This window comes from Periophthalmus magnuspinnatus, chromosome 22 (assembly GCF_009829125.3).
Source record: "Periophthalmus magnuspinnatus isolate fPerMag1 chromosome 22, fPerMag1.2.pri, whole genome shotgun sequence".
Classification (NCBI taxonomy): Eukaryota; Metazoa; Chordata; class Actinopteri; order Gobiiformes; family Gobiidae; genus Periophthalmus; species Periophthalmus magnuspinnatus.
The window spans coordinates 6,940,849-6,961,089 of NC_047147.1; the positions used below are offsets into that span (position 1 = coordinate 6,940,849).

The 20,241-nt window shown below is 40.0% G+C and overlaps 1 protein-coding gene across 1 annotated transcript; it reads left to right on the forward strand.

Moving 5' to 3' along the window:
• Positions 1-1,498: 1,498 nt before the first annotated feature.
• Positions 1,499-20,209, forward strand: rab11fip5a (RAB11 family interacting protein 5a (class I)). Its single transcript, XM_033987679.2, has 7 exons — positions 1,499-1,768; positions 1,846-2,481; positions 10,940-11,451; positions 11,550-12,024; positions 13,113-15,740; positions 16,923-17,064; positions 17,983-20,209. The coding sequence occupies exons 2-7, from the start codon at positions 2,132-2,134 to the stop codon at positions 18,238-18,240; spliced, it is 4,365 nt and encodes a 1,454-aa protein (XP_033843570.1). The 5' UTR covers positions 1,499-1,768; positions 1,846-2,131; the 3' UTR covers positions 18,241-20,209.
• Positions 20,210-20,241: the final 32 nt, after the last annotated feature.

The following is a 20,241-nucleotide window of genomic DNA, read 5'->3' on the forward strand; positions in this document are numbered from 1 at the left end:
AGAGATCACACTATAAGTAAAGTGAGGAAAGTGAGGAAAGTACTTCTGTTGATTGCTGTACTGTTCTTTGAAGTCTTCTCATGCTTCAACGTTAAAAGTGAAGGTCGTGGCCTTGAATAAAGACATTTTAATCTACAAAATTCATGTCTGCTTTGTGTCCAGGAGGTTATGTTTTTGTCTACAAAAAACACAAGTTTAAATATAGTTGATACAATTATTATAAATAGACTCTCCTATAGATGTATCCCAAATTTGTTTTTTCAATTTTACAAAGTCAAACTATAGGCCTAATGTCTGGGCTGAGGTCTACTATTAAATCTGAAATCACTGTAACTGGTATTGCTTTTATTAGTTACTAATTCATAATGAAACATGGATTATCAGATTTATGTCATTATACATAGCCATTAACCAGCCAAGGTCAAAAGAACACTATTGATTGGTTCATATTGTGTGCAGCATTCCATCAATGCTCAGCACCAAGTTAACTGGTCTATTCCAACATTTGAGTCAGCCAACAAGCCAAGCTGTAACTCAGTGCTCAGTCAGAGGAGACCGCCCACAGCCCAAGGTCAAATAAGTACAGAGAATGGGAGCTGGCAAACAGGGAGGGAGCTATTCAATCTTAATAGTTATGATAAAATGGGACCAAAACACAAATCATATATCTGAATGATAAAGTATATAGACTCAGAAACAGCTTGAAAAATGACACGAGAACTAACAAGGGCACTAGCAACTAATGAATGTAGGAAAACATATGTTAACACATAGGCTTATGCCTAGGCTATATGTTGATGTCAGACGATTCACAGCTGGCTCTTTCAGAGACGTGCACTATTAGAATGAATGTATTTCATTTGTTAGCAACCCCCTAAATTCTTTGTATTGAATAGGCTATGTTTTCTATAAACTTCTGACTTGACCGACATGGCTTGAATTGGCCAATTGAGTTTTATGCCATTGCCATTCTTTGGAACATTCCAGCAATAATCTCTCCATCATGGAGAAAGGCACGTGACAATGATCTTTTTAAAGCTTTGTAATGTAATAAAAATACCCAGAATCAAAAATGCTTTTGTTTTAGTTTATTGTTTGGCTGAAAACTTACGCAGTGGGAGTGACAGAAGTAAAGTATTTCATTTGTCAAAGAAAAAATATTTGAGTAAATAAACAAATACATAAATTAACAAATACATAAACTTTGTTTATTCATTTTAAATTGTATTTAATTTAGATAAACATAAATAAGTGTGTGTAAAAACTCATGCTTTTGTTACTATGGCAACAAGAGTTGGGTTCAAGAGCGGCAACAACTGAGACGGTAATGTGCATTTTCGTCATTAAATGTGTATTAGCTAAATTAGTGACTTTGAAAAATGTTTAATGCAATAATCTCATCAACTGTTGAGATTCTGCAAAGTTTATACTGTAATATATATCACAGTTTGCATTTTGTATTTATTAGTTTGGATTTTACCCAGAATCCTCAGAATCCTCATAACTCCAGAATGAGCTAGCTAACAGCACGGAGAAGCTACGACCAAACAAACAGCAAATGGATGAAAACAGTGTATTTCTCGTACTTTTATTTGAAATTTACGTTGAGGATGTACCTGTTTGAGTTACCGGAGGACCTTTGAATGCAGGCAGTTCTTATCTTTTTGTGTGTTTTTACATGTTTGTTGGTCAGTTTGTGTAATTTGCAGCTGTTTATATAGCTGCAGATATCCCGTGGGCAGAAGCACGTGCATTCCTCCACAGCCTGGTAAGTGCATTGTGTTGATTGGAGTGTGCATACAGCCATGTGCTAGAGCAGTGCTGTTCAACTTCCTTGTCCTGCAGAAGGGGGGTAAAGGCGTGACGTCGCTGCCCGCAGAGAGGCCCGTACGGCGGGGCGAGAGAGGCAGGGGACGGACGCTGCTGCTGCTGCTACTACCGCTGCGGCAGAGACAGCGAGTGCACGGAGCTACCGGCAACTTACGAGAGGAGACACGACAGCCATAATGCGGCACCGCCCGACAACCCTGGAGCTGATGTGACTACGCGAATCAGGGAGGAAGCGGCGGACGGCAGCACCACCTCTCCTCGGCGCAGACAGGCAGGTCAGTCTGTCTGTCTGGAGGTGGACATGTCCTCGCTAAACCCGGAGGACGACCAGAAATGGGTACCGACACATGTTCAGGTGACGGTGCTCAAAGGCAGAGGACTGCGGGGCAAGGGCAAGAATGGCACCAGCGATGTGTACACTATCATCCAGCTGGGGAAGGAGAAATACTCAACCTGCGTGGCAGAGAAGACAACCGAGCCGGAGTGGAGGGAGGAGTGCACGTTTGAACTGCAGCCAGGTGCCTTGGAGAGCGGCAGCGAGCTGGTCCTCATCGTCATGCACCGGGCTCTCATTGGGCTAGATGTGTTCTTGGGACAGGCAGTGATTCCTCTGGACAAGGTGTTTACAGCGAACAGAGGCGTGAAAAACGAGTAAGTTCACCTGACAGTTGTGCAATGTGTGTGAAGTATACAGAATGATCATGCTTTATCATGCACTGCTTTGTCCCATTGAATTCACTCTGCTCTGTCAGGCTAGTTCTGCTCTAGGAACTATACACAGCTGTCAAATCTCTGGTGCTGCATCCAGGCCCTGCAGACACACCCTCTCCCTCTCCTCCCATAACTTAACTCTGGGAACATTGCACACCTCATACCAAACAACAACATACTACATACGACTTGTATCAACTAACTGGCCTCTCTAGAAACTTCTCCCACCACTCCAATGCCCACATGAGTAGTAGTAGCTCCCTGCTGTGTTTGTTTTCCTAATAGCAAAGGTGTGACGTAGTTGAGTGGGGATTACAATCCCGTCCCAATTCCAGGGATTATCTAACAGTTTTATGATTGGAAAGCGCCACAGTATTTTTAGAACAACATGTTGTTGTTCTCCGTTCTGCAGCTGGACCATCCTGGATGTTTAAGAGTGCAGCAAACTTGTGTGATAGATCGCATGCTTCTTTTTTGAAAACAGATTTGAGCAATATGTCAGTAGTATTGTATGAAGCTGGCTCACCCTTTACACAGTGTGATAAAGCTGAATATGGAGACTAGCACAAATATAATTCTACTTCTCTGACTTATGTTTTGATAAAAAGTAATATGAATAGTTTAGAGTTTAGTTTAGAGTGTGGTGAAACACCCGGGTGATTTAAAACTAGACTACCAAGAAACAGTATTGTTTTTAGAATCTGATTTAAAAAAGGAATCGTTTTGCATAGTTGAGGTATATTATTGAGGACAGTCTGTATCATGCAGCAGTAACATGAGTTTTTGTTCCCTATTCTATTTTTTTTACAGAGTACAATTGGCTAACCTTGTCTAATTTTACAGCTAAGAAATGCCAGAACTATCTCCACAACAACCTCCACAACATTCTGCATTGAGACCTCTGTTGTTGCCTTTGCAGCCTCATTGCTGAGTAACAGTTTTGCTACAAACCAAATTTTGTTTTGTACCATAGTATTTCCAATCTAATAACAGTCAGCTGTTGAAGCACACAGTACAATACACTAAAATACCTTCATAAAGTGTATGAAGAAGAAAAATGTATGTGCCTGCTTTGTACACTGTGAGGCAAAAAGTGCATTGAAAGGTATACTGAGATACCAATTTCATACAATTGTTTTCCTTTCAAAAGTAGAACAAAAATAGCTCCTCTTCTGTGGCTTGGGAAATGAATATGGAGAACAAGCTCAAACTTGTTGGATTTAGCTGTTGCTATGATAATGGCAGTAAAAGGAGGATGCACCAGCTTCATAGTTTTCAGATAGCTGTCATGATATTGTGTTGTGAATTCTTTGGGCAAGTGTTATGACTGTGGGTGACTTGTGCATATCCATTGCCTATAAACATCAATGTAAGTTTCTAACAAGGCAGTGGTCCGTGTACTCATGGTAGATATAGAGCCAATTTCTTATATTCACATAAAGATTTGGGCTTGGCCTAGTTCTGATTTCCTAGTCCTATTCTGCTACATCCCTGGCATTTACCATGTATTTTGAGGTACTTGTATTTATAGTCCTTGTTAAAAGCCATTCTTCCCCTTACATGGGCAGTGTTGATTTCTAAGACTGCAATGTAGCCACTGCATTCAGTTAAGTTACAGAACATCAACTTAATTTTTGTTGTTTGAGGCCCTCTACAAACTTACACTTAACGTTTCTAGTGTTCTACTGTTCTAGTGGAGAATTGAGCACCTGTTTGTCTCATGAAGATGTCATTGATTTGCATGAATGTTCCATAGTATGCCGTAGCTTGTCTATCTCCATTGAAGCAAACGGGTAACGCAATCAGGCCAAAGTAACAGGTCAGAAGCATGGAGAGGCAACCCTGCTCACAGAATTGTTTTTCAATGTATCTTTAAGGAGTGATAACACCTGTAAAATAATTGCAAGGTGGTTATGTTTAATGTCATACTGCAGAACATCATAGACAAGCATAACATCCCCATGGAAACAAAGTGATGGCAGACCTTCCAACACAAAACAGAACAGCTACATTAAGAATACAATATGTCACTCTATCATTGTGTGCCAGCAGGTGATGAAATGGCCTTTGATGAAATTGCCCAGTTTAGTTTTGACACTGGTGCACCTGTAAACCTGAGCTAATAGAGCATAGCCTCCTACTCTGGCCGCACTCGGAGCTGGTCACTTGAAGGTGAGGCTGTGTTTGTACAGAGGATGTGTCAGCAGTTCAGTGTCTTGGTACATTTTGTATCTCCATGTGGCATTCGGTGAATCTGGGCTCGTCAGGAGCAGCACTAGATTGAGCATGGACAGAACTAAAAGGTAAAGCAACAATTCAGTGTCACCTATAGGAAAATATAGCTGATATAGTGAAAATTATAAATATATGTTTGGTATGGAAATGTGTGCTTTTAGTGAGTAATTTCATTAATAGTTCTTTCAAAGGCCTGCTCAACTTTGATCGATGTTGTGTTTTGTCAGTTTGTCTTTAGCAATTGGAAGTACCGTAATCATTTATATCTTGTATCTTTGGTGCTGCCTTTTTAAAGCAAACCGATACCTTCTCTGGACTTAGTAATCATTGGCTTAATAATCATTTGGCATTTTACACATTTGAATGGAAGAATTGCAGTAAACAAGTCAAAAAAATGGCAGACAATACAGACAAATGCCAGTACACTCAAAAGTAGTACAATCAGTCCTATAATAAATAATACATTTGATAATTTATGATAAAATGATGCAGTTTTATCGAAAGAATTTTTGTATTTAGTCACACATTTTTATATAAAACTTTTCCATCCATTGGCCAAAATGTTGCACGGGACTATTTTGGCTATTTAACTGTTGATATGTCAGAGCAGAGGTTTAACACTGATTTACTGCTTTTATCATAAACTTAGGCTGATCTTTTATTTAGCTATTTTTAGCTTTTTGATGGCATGAAAAATGCAACGTTGTGTTGATATGTTGTCAGTATTCATGTTGTTCTTTTTGCCTGGTCAATATATGAATGGTGAACCTGCCTGATGTGGGAGGCTGCAGTGATGCATCTACATTATCAGTACAGATGCTGTGTCAGATTTCTGTAAAGGTGGGCGTCCTGTGCTTTCCCTTTGGTATTTCCAGTTCAGTGGGGCAGCGCGTACAGAAAAATACTTAACTTTACTGTACATATTTGTATAATATAAAACATGGCAATATTACAAACTCATACAATTTAGGATATAACATACATATTTTCTTCTTGGTTTGTTAGATTTCTACTGGCACCTCTGATGTGTCATATGGTGACCTACATTTAAAGATGATGGTGAATGTTTATGAATGATAGATTAAATGTAGGGGAACACCTTTCAGTCTGAGGATGTAAGCGCATCAGTGGCTGTTAATTTTTTTTTTTTTTTTTTTTTAGTTCTGATTTAAGATTTTTATTTTGATTCGATTTTTTTGTTTGTGAAACAGAATATACTTATTAAAAAGGCTTGGAGTAGGGTACGGAGATATGGTCTGAAATGTTTATTATGATAGAAACTCTGCGGTGACAAAATAATTAACAGTTTATCTAAGGCTGCTTATAGGTGACTTTTATAATATTTGTTTGCTTTAAGTTCTGCTTCCACTAATCATGTCTCATCGTTATTAGTTTTTATGGTGGAAAATCAAAAACTGCTACATGTTCTAGAAGACATTCAGCTATTTGCTGAATAAATTCCCAGTGTGCAGACAATGCTCTGTGTAATGTGCAGTGTGTCCAGCAGAAACTCGTCTCTTTTAAAGTTACATAACAGTAACATCCAGGATCAGCCTCTCGGACCATTCAGGGCAAATGCACCAGATTATCACATTAGATTCAACTGAGCTGCAATTCCCATTTATACTGCACAATCTCCCAGGCATCTCTGTGTTACAATAACAAGAGAGGAAGGTAGGTGATTATTTGACTTTTTTCTATGTTCTGCTTGTTCAATGTCAATGAAAATGTTGTAACTTATTAGTTAAGACGGCATGATTTTAGAAAAAGTGGGCATTCTATTAACCTAAATAAGTGCAGTGTTTGCAATGTGTTGATTGCCTCTACTCAAATTGCAATATATTGTGCAAGACTATTGTCAATGGAAAAATGCTTTAATGGTTGTAGAGACAGAAAAGTTTTTTTCTTTTATACTTGTCAAGAGGATTAAACTTGTGTGTGCAAACTTGCCTATCTTCCAAAACATTAAACTGTATTTTTTTTCCCCCAACTCTGAAGAGGGATCGTGTTGTGCTTGTGGCTAACCTGTGCTTTAGTATGTGCAGTTCTCTCTCATAATACCCGGTTGTGTGAAAGCATTTCATGGGAAGTCAGTGGTGAGGCTGGAGTGCATAGCGTCCAGATGTGGAATGTGGTTATGGTCTTGTGGCCTGTCTGCTACTTGTGTCAAAGAACAGGAATCTGGACCATCCCCAAACATCACCACAGCCCTCCCGACTCGTCTCCTCATTGTCCCGCTGAAGCTAGCTCATGCTCAGGAGACACAATGGGACAAGTCCAGTACACTGATTTGATGAGATGCTGCTGGCATATCTGGTATTGGTTTAGGCTACTAGACAAAATTATATATTTCGGTCTTTATTTACCATTGTAAGCTGTAATATTTGCTATTGGTATGTCTTAGAGTTAGATACTAAAACTAGTATCAAATCTAGATTCTGATTTTGGTAGTATCCAAAAAAAAAAAAAAAAAAAAGTGATCTTTTCTGAATAGTTTTAGAATTGTCTTGATATTTGGACTATATGTAAACATTAAAGAAATTACCATTATTTTGTGTTGGAAAAATACATTCTATTGTCTATTATGTCTGTTATAATAATGGTTTTGTGGTGTGGAAATCAGTATTAGGTATCTAGGGTGTCCCTTAATATTAAAACTGAGTTTTAGTATTTTAGAATTGTGACAACACTACTGTCATTCAACAAGGACAGAACTAATGTCAGCAATGTCAGTCCTAAAACTCTGTTTTCACGGTGCAGAGTTCTTAAATTCCATACAAGAATATCATGCCCTATGTCCATTATCTTTTATATTAATTTGTTTACATGGGAGTGGCAAAGTGTGTGAGAGCTGCATAAACCAGAAAATGTTATGCAATCAGTGCCACAATAGCCTGCGCTACAGGATCAATTACAAATGCTTTTGAAAATGTTTGGGTGGGACTTAAGTTTAAAATATCTCTACATGGCATTTCATTCTCAGATCTGTTTTCTCAATCAAGCCACAATTTGTCCAAGATTTGTCTTGATGTTTGGTTTTAATAGAGTTTTGGATTGTATTGTCTCTATTTTAACACTCTAAACTCTATTTATTTTAAGATTTTGTGGCTTATATAATATTTTCAAAAGTAAAAATAATTTATTACCCATTTATTGTTGAGCGTATTTTGGGAGAGAGACCATATAGCAATCTATTTTAATGGGAAATAAAACTCCTAAAACTCAAGCTCAAATGTTGTAATTTAACAGCTCACACTAACAGACTGATTTCAGCCCCTCTCGTTTGCCCCTCCCAGGAGCTGTTGATCATAATAGAAGCAGTTTATTATTGTCATCAGTGACACCTTTGCTCTTTGGATTTTTATGTTGTTAAATTCTTGCCCCTTGGCATTAGACAGTATTCTTTTTAAAGCAAACAATCATAAAAAGAAAGATTACATAAACAGTAGAAATGTACATTGCTACATTCCTCACATGTTTGGCCTGTGGGTAGTTTTATGTCAAAGAGTCCCTTTTGTCTTGCTCAGATACCACACAGACACTTAGAGCTCCTTGGAGACTGAGCAGAGCTAGAGAAAATAGGTTGATAGCCTACTTGTAATTTCAGCTCTCGACTGCCTTGAAGGGTGGTTTCTGGGGATCATATACACGGCGGAGAAGAGACCGTACACTTTTAAAGACCAGAATAAGACGGAATATCTGAGCTGGAAAAGATGGTGTCATGAGGGGACGGGGTGGAGTGTTGTGAGTTCCTGTTTTGGAGATTGGGAAGCAGATAGAGGAGTTATGCTGCAGAAATTGATTGTTTATATGGCATTTATATAAGCACAGATTTCCAATGGAAAGTTGTGACATACAAGTTAAAAGTCTAGCTTCTGTTGTTTTAGAAAGAAAAAAGACAAACTTGGGTTTATAGATTTGGCCTTGTTTTAAGTGCTAGTTCCTGTGTTTGGAAAAGTGGGTCCTCTTCAGTAACAGGCTGTTCTCTCTCTGCTCCAGTACGTGGGCTCAAATGTAGGCTGCTGCTTCTGCAGTGTTGCAGTTTCTTATTTGAGTCAAGTTAACGTTACATACTTAGATCTAGTTCAACCTTTTGTATGTTTATAGATAGTGCGGATGTGACAGAACAAGGTCTGTGACAAAAACAGATAATCAACAGCATCCACTATATAAAATTTCAGGGGACTGTAAAAATGTATTTTGTCCCCAGTACAGATATACAGTATTGTGAAAGCAGCTCTTAGGATCTAATGGAATTGTAAAGAGTTTGATTATCTGCAAACCAGGTAGTAGTTGTTGACGTTATTATGACACATTCTAGCCTCTGAGAGTTGTGAAACACGTTTATAGACTCATTGAAAATTGAATCATGAAAATGCTAGGATTAGGAATGCATTGACAAATTGAGAAAAAACTTTAGACCACTGCTAACAGATCTCACTTGTTTTAAGACAGTAAATATCCAGTACAGCACCTTTTTAAAATTTTGTCTTCACTTTAAAGGTATTTTCTTAATCTTATTATTATTATTATTATTATTATTATTATTATTATTATTTTTAGTAATAGTATTGTTATTATTATTGTTATTATTATTTTTTAATTTCAGACTGGAAGCAGCCAACTCACATCTTTCAGAAATGTAATCTCAAAGTTCATTGGTATTACTGTTGTGTTTCAGTATTAACAAACTCTCTTAGCCATCTGTCTGAGGAATGTGCACCCCACCTTGGCCACAGGGTGTAGCCGGTGTCAGAAGGCTATTGTTGTTCCGTCAGTGTATCCTTAGTCCACACCTACAGCCCTGTGAAGTAGAAAACACTGTTATTTTTGGATGCCTTCACACCAGAAACTGCTGTTGTAAAGGGAATGATTTTATTTACTCTTTGGTCAGTATAGATCGCAGAACAAGCTTTCAATATAATGATTAAATTGTAACTCTGTGTAGGTGAATACATTGGGCCGTGGCCAGAGAGTGGAATAGTCCTATTGCATAACTGCCTGCACTGCATAATCCAGTGTGCACTTGTTGTGGTGGATGAGTCCGTGCAGGAGGGTTTAATCTCCATTGGTCTTTATGATAAAACTGTTATCACATGCTGGCCATAATACTGTGTGAATTACCCACACAATATTGCATCTACAGTAACTTCATCATGAAATTACCTATTTAAATGTTTGGTATTTGGTGAATAAGGTGCTAGTATGCAGATTTCGTCTTTTATTCTTTTCTGAATTAGTGATTAAAAAGGAAATTCTGCTCATGGTGGTATATTCTAACACCCGTTGTGCTACTGTTGCATTGTTGTGTGTGTGTGTATGTGTGTGTGTGTGTATGTATATATATATATATATATACACACACACACACATATACACATACACACACACACACATACAATCAAAAATACAATATGGAAACTGAAACCTTAGCACTGACCTGGGCGACAGACTGTTACATGTCATTTTAATTCTTTGATATTGAGATTATTTGTGACACAGCCTCAGATTTTCTAAAATAAGTGAAATGCATTGTGGTTGATGTGTGGGTTGAAATGGCCCAGTTTAAGAGGAAATGAAACAAATAACGCTATATCTCCCTGAGCCGATCACTTCTTGTTGGTGTCACAAACACTTGTTAACGGGGGCTTTTTCTCTCATTTAATTCAAACAGATGAGACTTTCCCATGAGTCATGCTGTGCAGGCTCGGGCTGGTGAACTCTGTTTCCAAGAACTGCTCTGTGCCTGTGCAGGAAAGGCATTCACCATCTGGGTCGCCTGCATTTTACTTTCTTTCGGACAGTTGTGGTTAAGTAACAACTGTGCATTGTGCTCACTTGCTGTATGAACAAAAGACAAGGCCTCTGAGGAGTTATGCTATCCCCACTACACACACATACAAACACATGTTGTGTTATGGCATTACTAGGACAGTATTCCCCAGCTTAGCCCCATTCTTTACAACACTACAGCCTTTGACTTAAATATGTCATTACAAACAATCTAAACTGAGTGTGCTTTGAATGTGCTGTTACTTAATGTTATGACACTGATTGATGTATTCATTTTATATCTATTATTAGTGGCTGTAATTAATTACTGAAATATCTATTCCATTCATACAGTTTTGTCTAACTAAATGCATTTGTGCATCTCCTGCAGGTGGTACAGACTGAATTCAAAGACAGGGAAGAAGGAGAAAGAGCGAGGAGACATCCAAGTCACTGTGCAGTTCACCAGAAACAATCTAACGGCCAGTATGTACGACCTGGTCATGAAGGACAAGGGCGTCTCCACCTTTTTTAAACTGAAGGAGCGCATTAAGGGCAAGAGGCACTCCAATGAAGAGGACTCCTCGTCGGCCATATTGCCTGGCGGATACGGTTCGCTGGTGCGCATGCGGCAGAGGTTGCCTAGTGACGGCGGAGGAGAGGAGTACTATGAGGATGATGAGGGCGGAGAGGTCCGGAGGAGTAAGATGAGAACCTTCTTCTTGAGAGGGAAGCTGCGTAAGTCCTCAGACACTCGCTCCAGCACGTCCCTGGGCTCAGAGAGCAGTGAGTCGTCCTCCAGAGGGGGCAGCCTCAGCCCCACCGCCGGCATCAGTGTGGTGGTGTCTGACCTGTCCAACTCACCCAGCAACAGCAGCAACCTGACCGCAGACAACAGCCCAGGTATACGGCTCTGCATGCTACAAATACAGTTAATTACCACATATGTGTAAGTGCATTTTATTACATTACATTTGTGTATACATTCTCTGTTTCTCTAGAGCACACAGCAAACACGTCGCCAAAGTTGTCCTCTCCCAAATGTGAGTTTGGGGATGAGGCCGGTGAGATCACCATCGCAGTGCCTCAGCCCAAAGTGTGCGTTAACGGAAGCCATTCTCTCAGCGTCCAGCCGCTGGACTCAGGAAAAGCAGCAGCGCCGCACGGTCTGGGACTGTTGAAGCCTTTGCCCCTGTCCATGTCCCTCCAGAACCTCAGCCCGCGGGACAGAGACCTGCCCCCGGACATCCTGGGAGACGGGCGCCGCTGGTCCTTCGACAAGCCTGATGCAGAAGAGAAGGCAGCGATCGCAGCAGCGCTGGAGCAAAGTGGGCCCATGCAGGGAGACCCTGAAGAGGACAGTTTAAGCAGTGTGGCAGACACCCAGAAACAGAGCAAAGACCAGTCTGAACCTGCCCTGACAGAGGACAGGCACAGAGGCTGGTTTGGATCCAAGGACTCGCACAACAAACCCAGGTGAGATTTACACAGAGGGCTCTTAGTCGTTATCTCTATTAGTCACATTATGCAAAAATGACAACATTTTATATACTGCATATATATTGTATTTTATCCACTGACTGTGAACCTTCAAACCTTTTTCAGCTGTTTATAACTGCCTCAAATAGAAAAGTGTGTGTGTGTGTGTGTGTGTATATATATATATAATATTATATAAAATTCCTATTATTTGACCTGATCTCAGAGCAGTTTCACTTGCTGAAGTGCTTAACTTATATTTGAGCTCCCCCTTGTTCAGGCTCTGGTTACAGAGGTGAGGTGCACTGCAGAGGCAGTGTTTGTTTCTGAAAAAAACATATGTATAAATATATACATTTTACTTTTTTTTTCAGTCCTCATTTATATTGACCAAGTTTATAGCTATGTAATATTCTTACAAAGTTTAAATATTTTGATGGACCTTTTTTATGTCTTTTTGATGAGTCCCTTCATTTCACTGATGGTACCTGAGTCACTTGTGACACTCAAACAATTGGCTTAGATTAAGATAATAAAACATTGTAGCTTTCATACTGTCTGTAAAAACAGCAGACCAGTCCACACGTAGCACAGAGTTCTATGTCTTATAATCTGCTGCAGGGATGTATTGTATTGGTACCTTGTGATTGAGGCCAGGTCAGCTCCTCTGGAATATTGTTCACTCAATACTTCTGGCCTGCTCTGTATACATACCCAGGGCTTACACACTGATGCGTTCAGAGATTCTTGGGGAAAATGCCAAGTTGGCACAGGTAGCGCCAAGTAATCAGCCAGACCAGCTGCAGCAAGAGTTGAAAAAAGAGACACAGATGGTGCTTTTTAAATTCTCTGTCAGCTTTGGATTTTTGTAAAATATGTAGAATGATCAATCAATTCACAATGATTCACTCTGCTGCGCTGTGCAGTTTGTTAAAATACTGGCATTATAAATATTGGTTAAATATTCTCAAAGCATTAACTTTATTGATAGAAAATGTTATATTATGATCAAGAATATTTTTAATTTCTTAAATCTACCCAAGTTTGTGATGGTCACTAATCTGGAGGACTGTTTCCTTTCACAGCCACAGCGGGGTGGTGTCACCCACAGACCCTGACTCCCCTCACTCACCCCCTCTCTCCAGGGGAAACTCTATAGACTCCTTTGGGCCCCTTTTTAACCTCTTCAGCCCCTCACAGCCCTCACCTCCACCCCTGTCCCACTCCAATCCCTTTTTCACCACTCTGCACAACCCCTTCTATAAAGACATGTCCTGCACTCAGCCCCTGAATGCTTCACCGCCGCCTCTGCCATTTCTCTCTAGTGCTCGTCCTCCTATAGCCACGCTCTTCCCGGAGGTCAACATGCAGTCCAGCACAGAGGGCCGCAGCACCGACTTCCCAAAGAAAGCAGAGACCGAAAATAGTGAAGAGATAAAACTAAACCAGAAGATGCCCAATCCTTTCAGCTCAGAACCAGGGCTGGACTCAGAACTGGACCATTCCTTTGACGAGTTTGCAGCTGGCAGGCTCCAGTCTCCAGACCATCTGACCTCTGACCCCAAAACACAGTCAAACACACCCAGCAGTGATCCTCCATTCCATTGTATAAATAAAGACACAATGCCACTTAAGTCTGACGCTGAACAAACCACTAATGACTGCCTATGTTTTCAACCTATGCACATTTTTACAACTTTAGACACTAAGGACACACATCACTTTTTCACTAAACTACTAGACACTATCCCAGAAAACAGCATGGAACATGACTGTAAACCCGGTGGTGAGGCTCAACAAACTTCTCAAGTGAACGCAGATATCTCCAACGACTCTAATGGTGAAATTTCAGATCAAAAGTTCAACAGCAGTTCGCCTGACCCTTCGTCTTCAGGCATTGGCAGCTCAGCGGAAGAAGATGGCCTCTCTTGCTTCTCTTCCTGCTCTGCATCAGACAAGCTCTCGTCTTCAGAGGAAGCTGAGGTGCACAACTTGGAGAGCAGCTTTGAGAAAAAAACTGAAGAGGACTTCACAGACAAGTCAGAGGATATGTCCTTAGACCAGCAAACTGTAATTGAGGACTACACCAAGGAGGCCATCGCAAATAGCTCTAAACTAGAAAGTACACCTTCTGTCACCAATACAGGGATTGAAATTGAGAAATGTCACACAAATCCTGACCCAGAGCCAGATATAGAATCTTCTGAAAGGGAACGCTCTCCAACCCTCCCTCCAGTTTTTGTCACAACCTCCTCCCCAGGGCTGTCCGACTCACTCTCTTGTGCCATTGAGAACACAAATGTGGTGGAACGGGATCAGCTTTCACCTATCCCCGTGGCACTTTTCACTGATTTCCCAAACACAAGCAGCATAAGTCTGAGTCGTGACACCTCCCTGTCGCACACAGATGCCTCAGACAGAACCAGTTTTGCACACAGCTTGTACGTGAGCGCAGATTCCCAGGAATATCAAACTTGTCTGACGCATGCAACTTCAGGACACTTGGAAAAATCTGCTAATTCAACACTTTGTCTGACGCAAAATAGTATTCAAATGGCAAATCATACAGCAACAGACCTGGACAACTTCTTCAATACCAGAAATGACAATGATATGCAACCTGCCAGACAAGATGGAGGACTATTTGGTGATTTTAATGGAGCAACATTTGAGACCAATTTCACCAATTTCACCGCGATGGACAACTTCAGTTTACAAAGTCCTAAAGAGATGGTATTTGAAAATGACATGTTTACCAAGGATATCGATGGAATATTCGTTGTCAAGCAAATTAGCATCCAGGAGGTTAGTAATACAGCTACAGACACAGAAGACCTCTTTAATAACAAACATTCAAATGATAAAACCATTAAACAAGGAGGATTTGATTCTGATTTTAATACATTTGAGACAAATTTTACACAATTGGGAAATAATTTTAAAAATCCAAACCAGGAAGTGCCTGTGGATGCTATATTTTCAAACTGTCACAATGGGTTATTTGGTGATGTGAAAGGAGAAAAGTTTGAGTCAAGTTTCACAGCAGTGGATGACTTCATTTTACAAAGTGACCCAGTCTCCCCACAACAAGACTTCATTGTTGAAGACGTGTTTTCAAACAATCCCAATGGAGGTTATTTTGACGATTGGGTAGGTGCCAAGATTGAGTCAGATTACACAGATGGAACCTTCAGTTTACAGAGTTCGAAAGAAGAAGTGCTCGATGATATAAGTCGAGATTTATTTGATAGTGACGTAATCTTTGAGTCAAACCTCACAGCTGCAGATGACTTCATTTTACAAAGTCACAAACAGCAAGCCAATGATTTGTATTCAAAACATCAGGACCAAGCATTTGACAACATATTTGAGACGAATTTTACACCAGTGGACATTTCTAGTTTACAAAGTGATCATCATTCAAAACAGGAGAGTCTGAAAGCGGAAGCCCCCACTCTGCAGCGTTCCCAGTCCGTAGGCTTCCTAGTCCCGGCCTTCGACGAACTACAGCTGTCTGCTTTTGGGAGTGACCCTGAGTTAACCTCCTCTAAACCCCAACCAGACCTGCTTCTCTTCTCTCCCTTCACTCCTTCTCTAATTCCTCAGTGCAGTAGCTCCCCTCTAGCGCTCTGTCCCCCTCCTCCTGTCGCCGATGCAGCCTCGCGGGGGTTGCCCACTCAGCAGCAGCAGCAGGCAGCCAATCAGCTCGTCAGGTGAGGCCGCACATGCTCAGAAACGCTTTGGGGAGCACTTTATCCCCACTTCTTCCAGATTTGTCTCTATCCTGCTTTCTTCTATTCCGCTTGACTTGATTGCCGCCTGCTCTCGTGGGGTTCCTCTCTTTGATCTCACGTACAGGTGCTAACAGGACGGCGCCGCAGGTGTCTTGTGTGTCCTGGCTCCGTGGAAACGAGAGGGAAAACTGAGCCTCGGGCCAATTAGCAGTTATTATTTTGTCCTGAATCTTGCCACACGCCCCTCTAACACACACACATACACGTAAACGCACAAACACATACACATAGTAAGCCCCTTCTCCCTCCCTCTCAGCTTTCTCACACAGCCTCAGTCATTTACGAAGTTCTCAACCCGAATCGAGGCCGTGTACAGTGGGAACAAAAGGTGTTGTTGTGTCGCCAATAGCATTTCCTTTTCACCTCGGGGTAATAACACGTTTAACATGTTTGATTGCACAAAAGCAGGCAATTAAGGCTTTCAATTTTGAGTTAATTTAATTTCAATTTTCACCATTGTTTCCATTAATGAGGAATCTTACACCTGTCTAACTACTTCTACTTCCAGTTTCTAAAATTAACTTTCAGGGGAATTTCAAAGGTTAATCTATACTTTCAGTATCTGGTGTCACACCGGAGGATCTGACACATGCATCTAAAACTGTACAACAAAACCTGATTTAACTGCAGTGTTATGGTAGTACTTGCTCATGCATAGTAAATGTAGGTCTTTGACGCAGGAAACTGTCTTTCCTGTCATTGTGGTTGGGGGTACAGCAAAACATTTTAATGCCAACTTGATCACAGACAGATTATAATTACTATTGGATGATTTATCTTGTCAAATATTGTCACATTTTTATGTTGATAATTCACTCTAGTGTGTTATTTTCCCACTTTATTACTATTTAATACTTAATTAAAATTATTATAAAAAAAACAGATGTTAAATATTGAGCTGTATGTATCAATACCACTTTTTTTAATTAATAATTAATCTACAAATGGCACTGAACACCAATTTCAAAGCAGAACTATGTTAAATCAGACCTCCTGTGTGGCAGCCAGACTGGGTCCTTGTCTTCCTTCTCTGTATACAGCCTGCTGTTAGGGGTTCACGTCTAACTTTGTCCCTGTGCATTTTGAATCGGTCCCATTTAGTCCACACCCTGTGAAACCCCTGACCACTGCCACCGCGGGCGAGGAGAAGAGGACAGAGAGCCGGTCTATGCTTGAGAAGCTCAAGTTCACCAGAAACGCAGGAAAAAGCAGCCAGTGCAGCGATGACAGTGACAAAAAGAAGGTACAGCATATAATACCAAGAGATGAACAGAAAAACAAATGGGGAATGTGTTGCTTTAATTTTTTTAATTCATGTTTGCTTCCATCTCTGGGTAAAACCAGTTTAAATTTTATAAGTGTTCATATCATACCACTTTTAGTAGTAGTTTGACAAGGGATTCATATGTGTAAAGTATTAGTAATCTGTAACATTTTCAGAGGATCTTGCGTGCTGTGGCATCCAGCAACGCTAGAATAGTGAAATGAAAAGATTGACTATTGATCTAAGTATGTATCTAAAAAGTAGAGGACATAATAGGTGACATTTAATTTCATGTAATTTCATAATTTGTTAATAAATTGAATGTACTAATTAAGTAGGCCAATTATTCTCATACGCCTAATTGCACAAATTTAATAGATTTGTGTTGTCACTGTATTAAAATTTCAAACAATTTCAGTTCTAAGGACTCGACTCTATATGCAGTACTGATTGCGATACCATGATGACAATAAAAACAATCTTTATTTAGACAATAGCATGGGATTTTTAACATTAAATCGTAGCAGTTTCTTCTACATCACTACGTGGTCTTATATCTGTATAATCGCTCCCTCTAGGTATGTTCCATAGTGGTCCATGGGTGTGTGTCTGTGTGGTCTTATACTGATACAGCTCTGGATCATTCTAAAGCTTTTCCAGAAAGGTTCATTTCTATCCTGTGAATGTTACTTGTTTAGTATCAATATTTGCTCAAATGAGCATCTAATTTCAATACCAGTTTTTGTATCTGTTTTTTGGTACTTTTGACAGCCCTTAAATAGATTGTTTTCACTGTCCTTCTTTTGAGTGCATTCAAAGAAGAAATGTAATCTATGTAGTGTAAACCTCCCATTCCTTAAGCATCACATCTGTAAATTGAATTCTCTGTTCTCTCAGTCTCTGACAGAGGGCGCGGGCTCCTACTACCACCTGACGCACAGTGAACTGGTGGCTCTGCTGGTGCAGCGGGAGGCGGAGCTCCAGAGTCAGAAGGTGGAGTTTGAGCGACAGAAAATCCTTTTGGCCAAACGAGAGACTGAGCTGAAGAAGCTGAAGCCGCAGGTCAGAGATTTAGAGGACTACATTGACACTCTGCTGGTGAGAATCATGGAGCAGAAACCCACTCTCCTGCAAGTGCGCTCCAAGTTCAAGTGACCGCCCTTTGGCTTTGTTCACTATAAAACTTCCACAATGGCTCTTTAGTCTTTTCACTGCTCGGCTGTCCTTTTGATACAGTTACACAGGCACTGAGAGGTTTCCAGACAGCATGCTCCTCTGAACAAAACACATGGTCGAGCGGTCTGAAGGTCGCGTGAAGGTCACGTGCAGAACGTCGCAGGTCCTCAGGTTGAATTCAGGTCGGTTTTGGGCTCTCCCAGAGGGGCTTCAAGACCCAGACGCTTTCATTTAGGACACTGATTGTAGAAATGATACTCTCACCTTCACCACTTTGATCACGGAATATGGGGAAGTCTCAATCCAAAACACCCACACTATATGAAAGGCATTGTCACTCCTCGTTAGTTATGTGCCAATGCCCCTGATGACTGACAATCAGTAATTAACACTTTTTTAATATAACTAGCTCATTTTACTAATTTTAATTGATTTATATTGCCAAATTCAGAAGTGTGTGTTGTTTTATTAACTTAATTATGCACATACTTAAACATTTACAGCATTCATCATCAAATGTCTCTCTGCATTCAAAGCTGCTTCTAAAAACAATAAATAAAACAATTTAATATAAAATAGAGAGGCTCTTAATCCTAACACCTGCCCCATAGTGCCATATGTCAATCACATTCCTTACATTCTAAGATTATAAACTCATAGTGAGCCTAATTTGCAGTAATATTTACAAAGAAATATTTGGCCTACATTTGATCCTTATGTTTGAAATGAAGAATTGGTCTGTTCTTTCAGTTCATTCTAAAGGACTGAAGGGTATTTCTGAGGGACTAATATCACAGTTTTATAGCACTTTTAATTTGTAGTTTTAGGAAAATAAATTATTGTACTTGTAAATTTTGAATTAAATGTCACCGCCAAGGCTAACACATTTTTTACATAATATTTTTGTGATTTGTTTTACACTGCAAGTTATCTCAAGATAAAGCCAGATAAAGCTTTACCTTACCCGTTTCATCTCATCATATACACTGGATGTTTTGGACTGACACTCAGCCATTCTCTTTTAATCAATACCAAGTGCTTTGACTCGTTTTTTGATGGATGGACAAACCAAATTGTTCAACCACATCGCTAGGACCTGGTTATAGCGCCTTCAAAAGTGTCTTCTACAGTGAAAAGGCAGTTTATCTTGTTCATTTATTCATGCACTGATGTGTCTACCCACAGTTCATAGTGTTTTTTATCTGGGTTATCAGTATCACAAGCAGCATCACCTGTTTTCTGATGTCATGCTTTGCCCACATGTGTTATCAGCTTATCAGCTTCCTACGCTGTTCCCTAAATTTATAGCATATAAACCAAATGCTGCCTTATTTCTGCTTTGTCACTTCATTTTACTCTTCAAATAAAGGGGCATTTGCTCATTATAATTTTTTCATCATTGTATTGAAACACTGCACAAAATTATGCAGAACAGTAGACAATGAGCAAATGTTACTGTGAAATGCCAAATATAGTCTTAATACTTAATCTTTGGAGCAGAGCGAGTAACCACAAAAGTATACAGATTACTAAACCACATTTAAAAGCATTGTGGATGTCCGTGCACTAAATCTCATCTCTGCTCTACCTATGTCAGTATCGGTAAAGTTAGATAATCACAAAATACTACTGCACTTACAACTTGCTCTGGGCTTCCACAGTAAACAGTTAGCCAGTGAGCTTAGAGCGTCCTCCATCTTGGTTTTATCCTAGACCAGTGGTAGAGGCGTATTTTAATGTGGCACTCATAGAATACAGTTTGTCTCCATGTCTTCCATTTTAAAGCAGTTTTAAGTTAAAGTTTGATTGTATTTGTCCTGACTGAGTAGCTGTTCGAATGTGCTCAAAGGTAGCGTGTAAGACTGGAAAGTTTACAAACGTGATGCAATTCTGTTTCACAAATTTTGTATATTTAATAAAGAATATTTTGTGTTTCTTGCTCACCGTATCATTGGCTCTACTCTTCATATGAGACGCTGG

Bases quoted from the DNA above. Each gene is read 5' to 3' on its own strand.
- rab11fip5a (XM_033987679.2), top strand. From the start codon at position 2,132: ATGTCCTCGCTAAACCCGGAGGACGACCAGAAATGGGTACCGACACAT. The intron at 11,452-11,549 runs GTATACGGCTCT...CTGTTTCTCTAG, and splicing joins GACCGCAGACAACAGCCCAG to AGCACACAGCAAACACGTCG. The intron at 15,741-16,922 runs GTGAGGCCGCAC...GGTCCCATTTAG, and splicing joins GCAGCCAATCAGCTCGTCAG to TCCACACCCTGTGAAACCCC.